The sequence below is a fragment of the Vigna unguiculata genome, chromosome 2 (genome assembly GCF_037176805.1).
Source record: "Vigna unguiculata cultivar grain cowpea cultivar isolate G323 ecotype 2 chromosome 2, ASM3717680v1, whole genome shotgun sequence".
Lineage (NCBI taxonomy): Eukaryota > Viridiplantae > Streptophyta > Magnoliopsida > Fabales > Fabaceae > Vigna > Vigna unguiculata.
The window spans coordinates 7423623-7442168 of NC_140793.1; the positions used below are offsets into that span (position 1 = coordinate 7423623).

The window sequence follows — 18546 nt, forward strand, 5'->3', positions numbered from 1 at the left end:
CCCTGGCATATGCTGACTGATTCTGCATCCGAGAAGACAACTTTTTGGAGAAATAAGCAATAGGGTGTTGTTGTTGACTCAAAATGGCTCCAATTCCTATACTCGAGGCATCCGTTTCAAGTATAAATGGCTGGGAAAAATTTGGGAGAGCCAGCACTCGAGCATGAGTAATAGCAAACTGTAATTTAGCAAAGGCATCTTGAGCTACTATAGTCCAACAAAACTCGTCCTTCTTTAACAAATTTGTCAAAGATGAAGCAATAGTAGCATAGCCTCGGATAAACTTTCTGTAGTACCCCGTGAGGCCCAAAAATCCCCTCAGTTGTTTAACATTACAAGGTGCTGGCCAGTGTAAGATTGCTTCCACCTTAGTTTTTTCCATAGTAACACCTGTTCCAGTGATAGTGTGCCCCAAATAATCTACTTCGGTCAACCCAAACGAACATTTAGATAGTCGAGCAAATAATTGATGCAACTGGAGTACTTGTAAAACAGATTCAAGGTGTCATAAGTGTGAAGCCCAATAGGGGCTATAGACCAAAATATCATAAAAAAAAAACAAAACTATATTTTCTGACATGCTGTTGAAAAACCTGATTCATGAGGCTTGAAATGTAGTTGGGGCATTGGTGAGCCCAAATGGCATTACTAACCATTCACAGTGCCCATGATGAGTCCGGAAAGCCATTTTCATCCTATCCTCAGGTTGCATCAATATTTGGTGATAGCCAGACCACAAATCCAGCTTAGAGAAATAATGAGCGCCACACAATTCGTCCAATAATTCATCGACTGTGGGTATGGGAAAGTTGTCTTTAATTGTGATTGCATTTAAAGCCCGGTAATCAGTACAAAATCTCCAAGTCCCATCCTTTTTTTTCACCAAAATAATTGGAGAAGAGAAAGGGCTTGTACTGGGCTGAATGAGGCCATCATGCAACATATCTTGTACCATTATCTCAATTTGTGTCTTTTGGCTATGGGGATACCGATAGGGTTTAACCTTAATTGGGGCTGAGCCTGGAATCAAAGGAATGGCATGGTTCTGCTGCCTATTAGGGGGAAGGCCCCTTGGTTTAGTAAACACAATACTGCATTAGCGTAGTAATAAGGCTAATTCGGTCGGAATATCTGAGAGGAGTTGTTGGAATTCCTCATCAATAGAATCTGACATGTGCCAGTGCATCATAAAAACTTCTGCAATGGAGTGTGTGTGGACAAGCCTCTTAAATTGATGGAATTCTGCTTGCTGGGCTTCCGTATGTTGCTCTCCTTGCAAGGTCACAAATTTCCCCTACATCATGAATTTAAGGGTCAAAGAACTATAATCAGCTACATGAGGCCCAAGAGTCGCAAACCAAAAAGCACTCAAAACTAGGTCGACACCCGCAATCAGTAATAACACAACAGATAATTCTAGGACTTGATTTTGCACTTTAACTTGCAATTGTCTGACACAACCTTCCGCCTTTAACACATTTCCATTCCCAACCATAACTTGAAATTGAGGAGTAGGCTCTATCGGTAGTTGTAAGAAGTGAGCAATACGTGGCTGAATAAAGTTGTCATTACTGCCACTATCCAATAGGATTTGGAGGTTGACCCCTTGGATTTGGCCTTGAAACTTAATGGTGCCCAGACCATTGGCTCCTTTTAATGCATTATACGACAGATGATGGTACGCGTTTAGCTCTGATTCATTAACTATGGCACTATTCGGGGGATCAGGGTCCGGATCTGCACCTTCTTGATCGTCAGTTTGGAGCAAAAACATATATTTGTTGGGACATTTATGAGTTGGGGTGAACTTCTCATCACATGTGAAACAAAGCCCCTTTTCTCTGTGGATTTGCATTTTTGCAGTAGTGATTCTCTTAACATTGTTGGCTTTGAAAGGTGGGAAAAAGGTTTAACCGAGGGTGTGGGTAATAAGGGTGGTAATGTGTTTGGGCCAGTCGTTTGGGTGGTGGTGGCTGTCAAGGGCTGAGGTTTGGAATGGTTGGGTGTAAAGTAATGATATGGCTTCTTAACATATTTCTCCTCAAACAATCGAGCCAGAGATATGGCCTTGAGAATGGATTCCAGACCTAAAGCAAGAACATCACGGCGTAAATCTGGTTTCAAACCACTCAAGAAGCAATCCAACAACGCATCTGTCGTTAAACCTGTAACGCGATTGGCTAAAGCTGCAAATTCTGCATAGTATTGATTAACAGAATTCGTTTGGCATAGTTTAAAAAGGGATGACCGAGGACATGCATACGAGGAAGGGCCAAACTCCAGCTCCAAAGCGCGCAAAAATCCTTTCCAAGTTTGAAATGGATCTGTTTTAAGCCTCATTTGGAACCAAGGAACAACATCCTTGTCCATGTGCACTGCTGCAATAATTAAACGTTGCTCTTCCGCAGTTTTGTAATAATCAAAGAACTGTTTTGTAACATCCCTAAGGAATATTACTGATATTAAATAAATAAAATTTCCAATTTAAAATAAATACCACATTGATTATAACTATTTCCCAAAAATGCGGGAAATTTAAAAACATTAATTGCAGCATAACGCAAATATTCGCGATTACTTTAATACAAAATCTACAAAAGTTCAACATAATTATAAATTACATCAAAATCCTTTAAATGAAAATCCTTTCAAAGCCCCAGGTAGACCCTGCTCTTCGTCTCTAAGTAGCTCTTGGCTCACCTGTCACATCATCTGCTCCCGGATAACAAGTTATCCGATCATCGCCACACACACACAGAAAGGGTGAGCTATGCACAATATATATAAACAAAACATGAATATAAATATATTTCCCAACCCAAATTAACATATTTAACTTCATAATTTCCAAATCACCCAAACCATGACCTCATAGTCCTTCATGGGTCATATGCATGAACTAAGTCTTGGGACTCCCCTGTGCTCCCACGAAACTAACTCATTCGTGATCCAACCCTATGAGCCTATCCCGCTCATAGTCCTGCCCTACAGACTCCTCGTCTGTAGTAAACATCCAAGTTTCACACTTGGACCCTAACATGCACGCAATCACCATACTATGGACTCCTCGCCCAATAGTAGCCGACGGGAACATCACAATTCCTTGCCCATCGTGCGCCCGACACATGCAATCACCATACTAAGGACTCCTCGCCCATTAGTAGCCGACGGGAACTCAACCAGTTCCATGCCCATCATGTGTCCAACCATCGAGCACATCCCAGATCCCTAACGGACTTAGTCCTTCAAGCCCACACACCACAACACATGCATATACTTCATATACTTAAGAAAAGTAGTCATTCCACACACACAAGATCATTCAAACATGAGAAATCCACATAATCTTGCCCAAGCCAGAGCCTCTCGCCCAAGCTAAGCCCTCTGCTTCGCTTAGGCTAGTTCACCTCGCTTGGGCGAGCTTAAAACATCCACAAAATCACGTCATCTCGCTTAGGCGAGATCCCCTCGCCTAGGCGAGACCATCTCTCGCCCAAACACCAATTTCAGACTCGCTTGGGCTAAACTACAACCAAAGCACCACATATAGCCACGGTATCTCGCTTAGGCGAGGCCATCTCGCCTGAGCGAGACCCTAGTTCGTTCAAAACCCACAAAAACCTCGCCTGGACGAGAAATTGCGCTCAACATGAGCACACTTCCTTATTATCTCGCTTAGGCGAGCCACTCTCGCCTAAGCGAGAGTGTCACTCGCTCAACAATAACACAGCTCGCCTAAACGAGCTACAAGACCTTTAAATCAGAAGAGTAGCTTTGCAATTCTCGCTTAGGCGAGATGGACTCGCTTGGGCGAGACTTGCAGGGTTTAGCCTCTGTACACGCACAAAAATCATCCAACTTTGCCCAATTTGCACCACCAACGATACCAAAACACGATTAAAGTATTACCAAGCACAAATAAAGACCACAAACATCAGAACAGGTCCTATATCATCCATTCATATTACCCAACTCGAGATTAAATCATCTCTACCCATTCCATACCAAAACCCTCCCTCTAATCACAAAAATTATGCATCATACACGAATCATGCACAAACCTCCCTCTTGCTTCAGCCTTTGCACACTCAATTCAGTATCTATATCACAACTAATAGTTAGCAAAAATAAAGCTTATTCTTTGCCCACCAAGGTTTGAACCCATGACCTTCCACTCATAAGGCCATAACACAACCACTATGCCAAACCACATTTGATAATATACACATTTAACATAAGTTTACATTTCAAATTCCACACTCTTACATATTATTAAAATAAAGCATAAAACAACAACACATATTTGGCATACATAGGACTCGAACCCAAGTCCTCTCACACAAACCAAGTACTCTCAACCACTTGAGCTAGTACTATTCCACATCACATTAAACAACAATTAATGTCATAAAGACGTCTTCCTCCCGCATTTATTAATTAATTAATTATTCCCAGATCTTACATGTTTCGCTTTAAAAATCCTATACAAAACTTCAGTACCGTCAAAACGTGGGAAATCGAGTTTAACATTGCGGACATGAAAAGGTTGGATTTGGGGCTGTTCTGTAACCGAGCTCGTCTCAGCATGGGACTTTTGTGTGTAAAGATTCGCAATAGCCAACTCCAAGTGTTCGAAACGCTTGGTGTGCTCCTCATCACGTTTACGAGCTTCGAGATCTCGAGTATTCATCATCTCTAGTAGTTTCTTCATATCATTTTGAAGCTCTTTCAAACGCGTGTTGTCAGCCATGGGGACAATGAAAGCACCAATGAAGCACCCTTGTAAAGTGAAGAACAGATAGATTCCAAAAGATAATCTGCACGTGTACTATGGTAATGGGTTTCTTATAATGTATAAGAAGAAAGATATAGCTTCATCAGCTATTAGCTAGTACAGATTTAGAAACATAAGACTGAGAAAAAAAAGAAATGACTAGCAGAGAAAGAAACAGACAATCAGAGAGGAAAAATTCTATTCGCCCCCTCTCTCCCTATTTTGTTGCCCTATTTCTATCATGGTGCCACAAAATCTTGCAGCAGAGAATTTGTTATTTTCTTCCTTCCACTCTTATGCACTCCCATGTGCCTTGGATCTTGTGCCAGCTGTTTATTCTTTTGTTGACCATCATTTTTACTACTTTGCCTTGTCTCTAAATTATCCAGCTCACGTTCTTTGTTAGCATTACTCATTACTGAATCTGTTACAGCGTACCACCCATTTGCGATTGCGGAGAGCTTGTAGTTGTGTGAACAACAAGAATAGCAAAGAACTAGGGTAAACAATTTTGGGCCTGTTTGAACTTCAAGGTTTATTTCAGTATTTTAATATGAGGTTTAAATTGAAGGTGTTTATGGTATTTGAATACGTTTTCTATTTTTTTTTTCTCAATAACAAAGATGAAGTGAAGATGTGGTGGGTGTAATTTTTTCAAATGGCACTATAAAGATGGTGTTGATGATAGAGATGCCATTATTGTTAGGCAAAGGATGAAGATCTCTGGTTTGGAGAAATCATTTAGGGTTTGGAAGAAACAAGTGCAATTATCATTAGTTGTGACATTCTTTGTGGTTGTATTGAACATAGTGTTTTTGATGGGTTGTAATTCCCATGGGGTGTAATTGATTGTAATTCCCTTGGGGTGTTTCAGTTGTTTCAATTAAAGGTCCCATGGATGATTGCAGTGGTTGTAATGTTATTGACGAATGATTGAGTTTGGTTTTGGTATCATGTAATGTTCACTGAAGTCCTAAATTAGGTAAAAAAAATCATTTTGGTCCTTTTGGTACTACAATTTTACATGTATGTTCCAGACGTTAGTAATTCAACGTAAAAATGGCCACCAAATTAAATTGATGTTGCTAAAAGTATACCAAAAGAAGCCAAAATTGGACAAAATAAAGATCATTAATACCAAACATATGTGTTTGTCAAAATACATTCCAAATTCACAAATTCAAGTTCCACTAAAGTACGACACTACATAATTCCCAAGTTTATAATTAAAAAGTGCCAATCATGGATGTGGCCTTCATATTTGAAATTTTGGCCTCATCTTTCTGATGTCATATGACAATTGAGGTGTTGCACTTCGTGGTGGAGGTGAAGTGGGTGTTAGTGCTGCACTTGGTGTTGGAGGTGGAGTAGGTGTTGGTGCTGGTGTTGCACTTAGTGTTGGTGATGAAGTGGTTATTAGTGCTGCATCTGCACTTGGTGGTGGTGGTTGAGTTGGTTCTGCTACTGCATTGGGTGGTGGTGCTAGCGTAGTGGATCCTGGTGTCGCAACCGAAGTAGGTTGGGATGCTTTAGTTGGTTGTTCAGATGTTACAAAGGGGTGTTCTTCACAACCTTGCTAAGGGAGTGTTAGACAAGTATTTCTCTTATGGTCAAGTTCTCGACAAATTGAACAACTTTTTTTATGGTCACCCTTTTTTAATTGGGTGTTATCTTTCTTTTGTTCCCAAGCCTCTAACCTTCTTTTCTTCTTTTGTCTCCTTGACAACCTTCTTTTATGTGGAGATAAGACATCAAGGAAGGCAATTGTTTCCCAGAAAAGATGACCATTGACAGGGAAGATTATGGAGTTGTAAATCTCTTCATATGTTGAACGTTTGAACCAATAAGGAATGTAATCTTCTGCCTTTAAATTGAGAAAGTTCATGGCAACAATTGCATGGCAACATAGGATCCCATAGATAATCCATTTTCTATAGCTGAACTCTTGAGTCTTTATATTGACGGTGTACTTGTCCCATATTAGTGACACATGCCTAACTTCAAACAATTTATCACTTGACCAACTACACCAAGATAATACATACATGAGTATAATTGTCTAGATTGAAAATAATAAATAGATATGGCAATGTATATACCTTGGGAGCCAATATTTTGTTTTTTTCTGATTCTTTTGTTAGTCTAGTCCGAATCTTAGGGCATATATCACCATACTTTTTGACTTTACACCATCCACAAATTGACCCTTATCTACGAATGTTGTTCCCACTTAATATTTGTAATCTGTCATAGATTTTGGTTTGGAAAATGTCTCAAATGGACCACAACTGCCAATCCCATCTTTCTCATTGTCACTGTCACTACCCTCACAACTAAACAACTCTTTTGACTGCTAATCATTATCAGAGAGACCTCTGTTCTCAGTGTTCACTTGGGGGCTCTCATTAGTAACCCTTTCCATGTCTTCATCGTTGTTTGCTTCTTTTGCACCAAGTTCAACTTCCACCATACCTTCAACATATTATTGAACACCAAAATCAACAATTATTTGAACATCATGTAGGCCTTTATTATTTGAACCCCAATCCTCATCATCAATATCAGTAACAAAATCTCCCTCATAATCAATCTATGCACCTCCATCTTAGTGTCAGTCTCTCTTTCATCATCAACCTCACATCGAACTTCAACATTAGAGTTTCCTACACCTTCACCCACAACCTCGCCTCTAACTTCAACTGGAGATTTTCCTACACCTTCACCCATAGCCTCACCTCCAACTTCAACTAGAGAGTTTCCTACAACTTCACCCACAACCTCACCTCCAAATTCAATTGGAAAGTTTCCTACACTTTCATCCACAGCCTCACCTCCAACTTCAACTAGAGAGTTTCCTACACCTTCACCCACAACCTCGCCTCCAACTTCAACTGGAGAGTTTCCTAAATCTTCACCCACATCCTCACCTCCAACTTCAACCTGAGAGTTTCCTAAACCTTCACTGACAACCTCACCTCCAACTTCAACTTGACAATTTCCTAAACCTTTAACTACAACCTCCCTTACTACAATCTTAATACCCAATAGTACCTCACATTAACGTACAGGTTCAACTCCAACCTCATTGTTAGCCTTTTGTCTTTCTCAACACCTTCACCCTCTTTCTCACCTTCTATTGCATCGCTAACATAACTACTGTTACCACTCTTTAAAGGTTCATGGACACCACCTTCACTTTCTACTATATTGTCCACTACTTCTGCTTCATCCACTCCACGCACCACAAACAAGTGAACTTCGCCATAACGGTTAGCGACGTTCACCATATTAATTGCACCATTGTCATCAAACAACATATGGAACATCTTCTCAATACCACAACCCCACTAATATACCCCATTTCTGTAAGTGACGCTAATACTTCAAAATAGCTCCATCGGTCAGGATCACATGACCAATTTCTAGTTCCCCCCACCAATATATTTAAATAATCCATCACTGGCAAAGTGTCCATCGTGGTGGACCACAATCTCGAATCTTTTGTTAGACATCCCAAAGATCGATACACAAGAAAAAGCCTAAAAAATAACAACCTTTAAAAGGATCACTTACACAATAAAAAATGCATTAAAGGTTGGTGGAAACAGAAATCCAACATCATTTTGGACTAAACCCACCACCGAAAGCTGACAAACAAACAATTTAAAATTGTGGGATACAAAATTGTATTCCATTGACAACGACAACTCAAATATAATAAATCCCCTCATGCAAAAACAGAACGAAGCAAAAACCTTAATCAAAAAAATTAACCACAAACCCTAAACACAAAGCTAACTTGTGGGATGAAGATGCACACAATCCACGAAACGAACTTCACATAGCATCAATATTCTCTCACACCAATGTTCTCTAATTGAAGCAAATGCCCAATGCACACAATCAATCCACGAAATGAAGATAAACCCTAAGCAAATGTTCTCCCAACAACAATATAAACCCTAAACCCAATTTTGTCCCATTCGTAAACCTATCTAATTCAAAATTAAAAAGCATAGTACAAGTCACGGTAAATTAATAGCCACGTGAATCTACAATGCACCACGTTACAGGAACAATCCACCGTGTACACTGTTTTATTATTGATTTTAATGGTGTTAAGTAAAATGACTTAATTAAACGATATTTATGAAATTTAGGACCAAATTGAACACAAATCCTAAACTATGAACAAATTGAAAAAACTTAACCAAAATTAAGATTAAATGACTATTTAAGCCTAGTTTAAATTGATTATTTTAAAAAAAAGTTTTGAAACAAATATTTTAATCTTTAAATTCTAGGAGCGTAAACTTATAACTATATATTTTAAAATTTTCAAAACTAAATTATTTAAAAAATTTGGAGAAACAAAATTTAATTTGTCCAAGGAAAAACAACTCTTATAAACATGTTGAATTTAAGAAAAGGGCATTCTACGACATTGTATCACAGAAATTCATAAACTCGCGCTACTCAGAGTGAAATGTTTCTTTGTTTCATTCCTTCGCTTTCATCTGTTTTTCCCCTTTTGCTTGTAAAAGAGAGATTGTTGTTTCTAAATATTGAAGAACCTCGATCATTGTTTTGACAATTGACAATACCTAATAGGACCTAGATTTTATTCGTTGTTTTCATCTCAGTAGAAACTACACAGGTCAAATAACCTCGTTATTACAGTGTTCCAGTAAAACTAAAATCAAAATTGCAAAATAGATGTGAGTGTACAAAACACTTCTCTGTGATCTTTTGGTTTAAGGTATGCGAAATTATACTCGTTTACATTATCAGGTTTGTTATGTATGGTTTAAATTTTGATATCGTTAATGTGGTGTTTTCTTTTTTCTTTTTGTTTCCTTTTGCTTATGTACTGGTCCCAATCCCAACTCCATAGAAGCCAGAAGCCTAGAGCTGCCACGGCTCACCAATGATAACTGCACGAGAGGAGCGTTGAAGCCGCGCCACCGCAAGAGCCGCCACGCGAGAGTCGCCGCCGAGTGACCACGAGTAACATCGACGCCGTGAGAAGTCGACTTCTCCCTTGGCGCCGCCGCGAGAGGTTCCACCGTGAGGACTATAGGCTTCTCTCTTGCCACTGTGAGAATCTGCATCGCGGGACTCGCCACTTCCACGCGAGTTGCGATTTTCAACGCGGATCCAACAAAAACGCGACTTTCAGGTGACGCGAGATCGGAGAAGGAGAATAAGACTGTATAGTCGTAAGATGTTACATTTTGAAACGCGATTTTGACTTCCATAATACGTATATCTTTTTGTGTAATAATGCAGGTGAGCTTAGCGAATATGGAATGTGTGGTTCAGGGAATTATAGAGACACAGGTCAGTTTATGTTTTATTTGAATTGTTAATTGGAATTGGCGTTTCTTTTTCTTTGACGAATGGGGAGGTATTGTGGCTTTTCTTATCATGTTAATGACAATCTCCATTTTTAGAACCCTGATCTTGATCGCTGATTAACCGAAAGCCCAAGGCACCAGACAGTCAGGAAAAAGAATTGAGTAGCTACTCTTAATGGTGCATTTCTCAAAATAAAAAATACGAAGGAAAAAACTTAAGTGCACAGAAGAAACAAATTTAGTTACTTTACTAAATAATCACAAGAATGATTTATGGGTCAAAATAGTCAATTTCATATGTTTAAAGTCAACATTATCTGCAGGGGGTTAAAGTTCTCTCGAGAATGCTTGTGTTTATGTGAATGTGAAATTCATTGTGGAAAATTCTGCAAATTCATTTCGTTTATTTTTTTTGTGTTATCAGCAAAGAGATTATACTTATAACGGAGCATTTGGGATGCCCAACCCTTTTACAATTATGTACTTACATATAGTTTCTATATATAATAGATCTGCTCCATTCTGAATCATATGAGGGACTTATAAACCAGCTGTATTTGACAAATCATTACAAAAAACATACTTAATATGTACAGATGCGTTGATCCCCTTCCTACGTATTCTCCTCTGTTACGTATGTCTAAAACCAACTGATTTTCTTCTGGTTTTCTCCTTCCAACTTTTGATCTGTATTATTTGTTGTTGCTTGTATGCATGTTTGTTGCCCCCTGCCATGTAATGTGTTGTTAGAGTTCCTTCATCTTTTCATGATGTCTTCCTCTCCTTCATTTCCCATGATGTTGCGCTGCCAATATTTGTGCACTATGTAACTCTGCATATGACTTTCACAAACCCATATTGCTTTACAGAGTAATATAATTTTAGAATAACTTCAGCCTTTCTGCTAGAGCTTCCATGTGCTGCTGGTATATTCACATTAATTTTAGACTTTCAACTGGACAAAGGTACCACTCTAGGTATGACACTCTTGCGTTGGTTATCTTGTGTTTCACCCATAACCATGCATTAAGTTGTGCCATACAAAGGATTTCTTCCACATCCACCTTTTCTTGCCTAAAAGTAACCCTATTTCTCTAGTTCCAAATGGCCTAAATAATTGTTATCCACATTCCCTTCCATATTCTGTTTTGTTTTCCATTCAATTCCATTAGATAGACATGCTGGAAATGAACGTTGGGTTGGTTATGGTGTACAAATGTTACCGCCACCCACCTATCACATAGCTCCCACACTCTTTTAGCTATTTTACAACTGAAGAATAAGTGTGTTGTGCTCTCATCTTTTTCTTTGCATAGTTCACATAATTTGTTGCCTAATTGTTTTGTACCCCTTCCTAACTAAGTTCTCTTTTGTTGGGATCTTGTTTAACAATACTCTCCATCCAAAATATTGTGCATTTGGAAGACTCGTGTTTTCCCCACTTAGATTGTGTTGCAATATGGTGTAAGCTGATCTGACCGAAAACACACCCGCCTCTGCAATTTTCCAGACCCATGTGTCCTCTATTTCTCTTCTAAAAGGTTTTTCTGTTACGATTTGCTTAAATTCTTGCTCTTGGGTAGTTTCCCAAACCATTCTTTGTCTCCTCCACATTAGATGCCATTCCCAACTAGTTTCATTTCATTCCCCAAGTTCCCCTATTGTTTTGTGCTTGCAATTTGTGATACCATACAACCTAGGGAACCTATAGCATAATGGTGTATCTCCCACCCATTTATCCTCCCAGAATTTTATTTTGTCCCGTACTCCCACAATCCAACCTATATTATTGTCAAACCAATTATCTTGTTACCCTTCCCCACACACTTTGCGCAAATCACTCTGCCACCACGATTCATCCTTTAGTTTTGTGTTGGTACTTAGGTTCCTTCATGATGCATACTTAGATTCTAATATTTCCTTCCATAATCCCTGTTTTTCCACCCCTAATCTCCATATTTTGCTAGTAAGGCAGAGTTAAACTTATCTATATCTCTTATGCCTAAACCACCTTCTTCTTTAGACTTGCACAAGTTTTCCCATTTGATCCAATGTTATTTTCCTATCCTAAGACCCCAACCCCACAAGAAATTTCTTTGTCATTTTTGTCAAACTATTGGAAACCGTTTTTGGCATTTTGAAAAGGGATAAGTAGAACAGTGATAAGGCGGAAGTAATAGACTTTATTAGGCATACTCTACCTGCAAAAGATAGTAATCTCTACCTTTCTATCTAGACAACCTATTCCTAACTTTATCCAATACATCCTGCCAAAATAGTTGCTTCCTTTTGTTATCTCCAATAAGGATACCTAGATATTTAAAAGGAATTTTCATGTACCCGCAATTCAATGTCATGGAAAATTTTTCCAGCTCTTCCTTGTCTATACCTATGCCTCCTATCATAGTATTGTAGAAGTTAACCCTTAACCCTGACACCATCTCAAAACATCTCAAGATAGTTTTTGTGATTTTAATGTTTGCCGCATGAGCTTCACATACAAATAAAGTGTCGTATACAAACTGTAACAAATTAATCATGGTTCCTTTCGATCTCACTCGTACTCCAAACATTTGTTTCTTTGTTGTTTATCTCACCAACCCTGCCAACCCCTCTGCAACTATTAAGAATAAGAATGGTGTCATTGGGTCCCCTTGTCTCAATCCTCTTTTTGGTTGAAATTCTTTAGTTAGGCTACCATTTACCAATACTGAGATTGTAGATGATTCCATACATGCTTTAATCCATCCAATCCATTCCATACAGAATCCTAGTCTACCCATCATGTAGTACATGAATTCCTAACTAATTGAGTCATATGCTTTCTCATAGTCAACCTTAACTATCGTGGCTTTCTTTTTTTTCCTCCTAATCTCTTCCTCTACTTCATTGGCTACCAAGATGCTATCTAAGATTCCTCTCCCCTTAATGAATGCTGATTGGCAATAATCTATAACTTTTGGAAGCACAATCTTCATCCTATTTGCCAGCACTTTAGCGATGATTTTGTAGACACACCCAACCAAAGATATTGGCCTAAAATCATTCAAATCAATTGGATTATTTTTCTTAGGTGTTAAAGTGATGAATGGCGCATTACAACCCCTAGGTATTTCCCCTAACTGTTGGAAGCAGTTCACTGCTTGGATTATATCTTGCTTCATGGTTTGCCAATTATTTTTGATAAAGTTGAAGTTAAATCCGTTTGGCCCAGGACTCTTATCACTCCCACACTGGTTAACTGCTTCCTTTATTTCCACCTCCTCAATATTGTTTATCAATGCGTTGTTATCAGCAGGTGTTAAGGATGGGAAATCTATATTGTCAAGGGTGATCCTGTTGTGGGTAGATGCACTAAATTTGTTTTGAAAAAAATTCTTTTACCATTTCTTTCACCTTAGTTGGATCCTCACACCAACTTCCTTGTATTCCTACCCTTTTAGTTCATTCTTTATTCTTCTCCATCTAATCCTAGAATGGAAGTATTTGGAGTTGGTGTCTCCCTGTTCTAACCAGCTGACCCTTGCCTTTTGATTTAGAATTGAGTTTTCTTTGTTATAAATCAATTTGAGGTCACTAAGTAACTTCATGCGCAGTAACCTTGTGTCTTCTTCTAAGTCTCTCTCATCATCTAACTTGTCTATCTCATCAATTTGTCTAATGATTGTTTGTTTTTTCATACTTGTAACCCCAAAGACCTCCTTGTTCCACGGTGTTAGATCATTTTTTAGTTTTTTCAGTTTTTTTTTTTTCAATACTGACATAGGATTCCCGTTTTCTTTGTACTTTTCCACCTTTGATTTACCATGTCCTTAAAACCTGATTCTTTATTCCAAACATTTAGGGTTCTAAATGGCTTCGGTCCCCAATTTATTAATGTCATCTTAAGTACCAAAGTGCAATGGTCAGACACTTGTCTGACTATAACATACTGTTTACAATTTGGCCATTGCTCCATCCATTCTAAGGATGCTAATATTCTGTCTATCCTACTCTTAGCCCTACCATTAGGTCTATACCATTCATTCATTTTGTATCCTTAACTTTCTTCTAGATTATTTAAAACATGACTTAAAGGTTTAGCTGCACAATTCTACTTGTTATATTCACCAAAGCTTAGTTACCTTTTGCTTGCATGTAGTTATGCATTTCTATCATGGTTGATAAAGGTTAACCATTAAAAAAAAATTTAAGCTGTCATCTTTTCGAGAATTTGACTTATAGAACCAATTGTTCAATTGTCTGAATATATCAAAGTGAGATGCAAATAATGACTGTTCCAAGTTCTATAGAATCAGTTTTCATTTACATCATAAAAATATTGTCTTTCAACATTTGCTTGCATGAGCAAAAGGGTTTGACTATTTCATATCTGTATTCAAATATCATTCCAATAATTGAATATAATAAGCTTATTATGCGAGAATAAAGGCTTAACATACGTAAATAAACTGTTGTTCTCCCAAAGTTGTCAAATATTAGAATTCCAAATTGATCATTTTCACTTCTACTAAAATGTTCAAAAGAATTCTGATATCTTTTTAAAATTATATGTTGACACCTGGTATTCTCATTATGTTTCTCCTTGTTGCACAAATCTATTTTTTCCTGTGAATGATTCATTCTTTCTTACTCGTTTGGGCTTTTTTCTAAAATAACTTGATCCCCTTGGTGTGAAGCTATTGTAGTTTTAGACAGTAACAAAACTATTTTCTAATAGCTTGGGTATGCATGATTGTATATTATCCTACTTTATTATAATTATTTATTTGAATCTACACATGAAAGACAGGTTGTCTCATGGAAACCATTCTAGCTGTATGTGTTTTTGTGTCTTAATTGGAAGAAATAATCACTCATATTTTTCACAGACAACTTGCGAAACAAACATGCACACACTTTTCCACTCATTATTTGATGAAAGGCAATAGAATCACCCTATATCTTGAACCGATAATAATGTAAACATTCTTTTTGTTCTATATCCACAAATATTCTTTTAGATAATCAAGATATGTTCTGTTAGTATTACATTTTTCGGAAGGAAACTTTCATGTTGAAAAGCTGTCTATGACAACCTTGGCTTTTAATATTTTATTATTCTTCACAGCATGTTGAGGCTTTGGAGATTCTTCTTCAAGGACTATGTGGTGTTCAGAGAGAACGATTGAGGGTACATGAAATATGTCTCAAGAGTGGTCCACATCTGGGTGAGTGTTTTATTTCAATAATTTGATATTTTTTGGCCAACAACATTTTCATACTAAGAGGGAAAAAATATCCTGGGAAAACTAGCACGAAATAACTTGCATCAGAAGACAGGGATATGTATTACAACAAAGCCTTCAATTGCTATATGTCAAAGAAGCAAGCTCATGAGCAGTTAAAACTGGATATGAGATGAATAGTACTGAGAAGGAAGAGAAAAAGAAGGATAGCCCATCGGAAGCTGAGAGTGCCTATGAGATGAACAATGCTGAGAATAGAGAGAAATTCTATTTTGTAACAGCAACATAAAAGCACCATCCTTCACCCAGCTCCACCAAAAGAGAAAAAGGGCACTTCTGCCCAGAACCTTACCCAATTTACACCCTCCTAAGCCTTCTCCAAATGCAATTTTGGAAAATTACTTCGAATTATGAAGAAATACCCAGAATGCTTTGGAAGTCTGCAATGAATAATTCAGAATACCATATATGATTAGCTTCTGAACATTGTAAAATGGAACGACTTTATATTTTTGTTTAGTGTTGTCTGTACAACCACATAATGTGTAATCTCTATTAAATGTTTGTTTCAGTATATGGAGTGACAATTTCATTTAGAGTGATTTCGATTTGCTAACAAATGAAGAAGTAGATGATACAAATTTCCAAAATTATTTTAAACAAAGCCCTGAATTTGGCTAAACCTCATGATGGAGAATAATCATCAAGCCCAATCAATCTTGTACTAAGCATGGACTCTTACTCCGTGTCTGGAACTAAATAGCAGACAAAGCAGAACACTTGGATTTGACTTTGCTTGAACTGAGTTGTTTCTCGTGAACTGTTTTTTAGTGTGCATCAAGTGCACCCTTAAGCATTTGCACTGGGCTACATCTAAATGGCATGATTCATGCTTCTTTTTTTGACCCTTGATGCTCTTTTCTACCGGCTTCAGTTTTACATTTCATATTGTTGTTTTACTGTGTTCTCTGAAGAAATTTATGCTTATCCAAGATGAGGTTTTCTCTGTATTGTATCTTCATGAATAGAGATGAAATATTTTCAAATTTCTGTATGATTCCCTCAATATTTTTGTGTATTTTTTAAATTATTTGTGCATGTATCCAGTTTTTTAGTATAGCATATTTTGATCCTTTTCCATTAATCATGATTTTATGGGCTTTGTTTTTAGGCAGTGTAACCTCAGAGGTGCGACTCCTGTGTGACCTAGAGCAAGCTGAACCTTCGTGGTAAACCATGCATATTTACTTTCAAAACGTTGTTAGATTTTTATTTTTATTTTTTCATAATCAAGTACCCATTTAATATGTGATTGATTGGTGGCTTGTTCAGGACTGTTAGACATGTAGGTGGTGCAATGAGGGGTGCAGGTGCAGAGCAAATTTCTGTTCTGGTTAGGTCAATGGTGGAAAGCAAAACAAGCAAAAATGTTCTTCGTTTGTTTTATACACTGGGGTACAAATTAGATCATGAGCTTCTGAGGGTGGGATTTTCCTTCAATTTCTACAGGGGTGCACAAATCACTGTAACAGTTTCATCAATCAATAAAATGCTGAAGTTGCATGCAACTGACGAGGCGGTGCCAGTAACACCCGGTATACAAATGGTGGAAGTAACAGCACCTGCAGCTGCTGAAACCTACACTGAAGTTGCTGCTGCTGTGTCATCCTTCTGTGAATACCTTGCACCGTAAGAATCGCTTTTCTCAATTACTCATTTTTCTATACCAATTGCAAATGTTTTACACACCAAGAGGCTGGAGCTGCTAGTAACTAGCAGACTTACTGCATGCATTGTTAATTTTAATAACTTTTCATGCTTGGTTGATATTTCTCGGTCCTGATTGTCTAAGGTCGTGCCATCATATTAGAAATAGTTAACGGTTATCCATTTAAGTGGTTTCTCAACCTTGAGAGTCTGCAGAAAAATATCATACATTTATTATCTTTCTTCTCATCTATGAAGCACAAATACGAGGATAAAACTAAATTGAAAAAATATAGAACAATAGCGGGATCCGCTTGCGAAGCTCTCAGACAAGTGGGCCTCCATTTTGTTTCTGATTTCCTTATCTTGTTTTATTAAATTTGATTCACGTGTCCTGAGTGTTCTCCGGTGTGTTCCTCCAGCGTGTCAAGGACTGCACTCCTTCATCTCCGGTGTGTCTGAGAGCATGGCCGCGTTTAAACGCCATTTTTGTTACCTATCGGAGCTTCGCAGCTTCACATAGATCATTGATATATTTAACTCTTCGGTGTGAATTTCGCAGGCTACTCCACCTATCCAAACCAGGCATTTCAACCGGTGTTGTACCTACTGCTGCTGCAGCTGCTGCATCTCTAATGTCTGATGGTGGGGGCACAACATTGTAGTGAGACTGTACTGTTACTTTACAATCACACTTTATGTACATCACTTGCTTAATTGCTTCAAAGACACGTCAACGTAAATTTTCACTTCACAGTCGAAATATGCCGTCTCTTGCTTCATGATCTATAATTTGGTATAGAACAATGTGATTGTTTCAAGCTATTGGAAGTAGGAATAGTGTCATGTTTTATTCGTAAGAGAAGAAAAGAAACAGATGCGTGGCTAAATGTTTAATATGCTAAATTTTCAAATGTCCATGCTTCATTACATACGTTTCTGTTCGTCAATATCGCCATGATTTTGTACTTATGCCCTAGCTTTCTTTCCTAAATTGTGATCTCTGTAATTCAAAAGGAATTGAAGATTATAAAGACCTATGATGCATTGATTCTTCCTTTATTTTGTGTTCCGTATCCGTATCATTTTGTGTTCCGTATCCGTATCCGACATTTATTTGTATCCGTGTCCGACATTTATCCGTATCCGATACTTTAGGATATTTTATTGATATTTATGAATGAAGTATTTAATATATAAACCAATAATGTTTTTATGATGATAATAATTTATAAGGTTTTATGTTAAAAGTATTTAATACATCAGATTTAATTTAGATTCATATAAGAATAATCATATATTTCTCAGATTTTTTTTAAGAAAATTGTATATTTTTGAATATGTATATATCACACATGTTCTATTATTTTTAAAATTAATGTATCAGTATATCGGACACATATCATATCTGATACATGTATCATATTTACTATACGTATCATATCTGTGTATTATAGATAAAGACAAATACAAAACAAGG

The 18546-nt window shown here is 37.5% G+C and overlaps 1 protein-coding gene across 4 annotated transcripts; it reads left to right on the forward strand.

Moving 5' to 3' along the window:
* The first annotated feature begins 9227 nt into the window (after positions 1 to 9227).
* On the forward strand, positions 9228 to 18128 carry LOC114174163 (mediator of RNA polymerase II transcription subunit 18). Of its 4 annotated transcripts, none has more exons than XM_028058940.2 (7): positions 9228 to 9533; positions 9669 to 9953; positions 10064 to 10114; positions 15242 to 15341; positions 16531 to 16588; positions 16692 to 17048; positions 17489 to 18128. In XM_028058940.2, the coding sequence occupies exons 3-7, from the start codon at positions 10079 to 10081 to the stop codon at positions 17526 to 17528; spliced, it is 591 nt and encodes a 196-aa protein (XP_027914741.1). In that variant the 5' UTR covers positions 9228 to 9533; positions 9669 to 9953; positions 10064 to 10078; the 3' UTR covers positions 17529 to 18128. The 4 variants fall into 4 exon arrangements, with proteins under 4 accessions (XP_027914741.1, XP_027914739.1, XP_085525980.1 ...); XM_028058938.2 differs by having other exon boundaries at positions 9236 to 9533; positions 17629 to 18128; XM_085669854.1 differs by having other exon boundaries at positions 9236 to 9533; positions 9676 to 9953; positions 17629 to 18128.
* Positions 18129 to 18546: the final 418 nt, after the last annotated feature.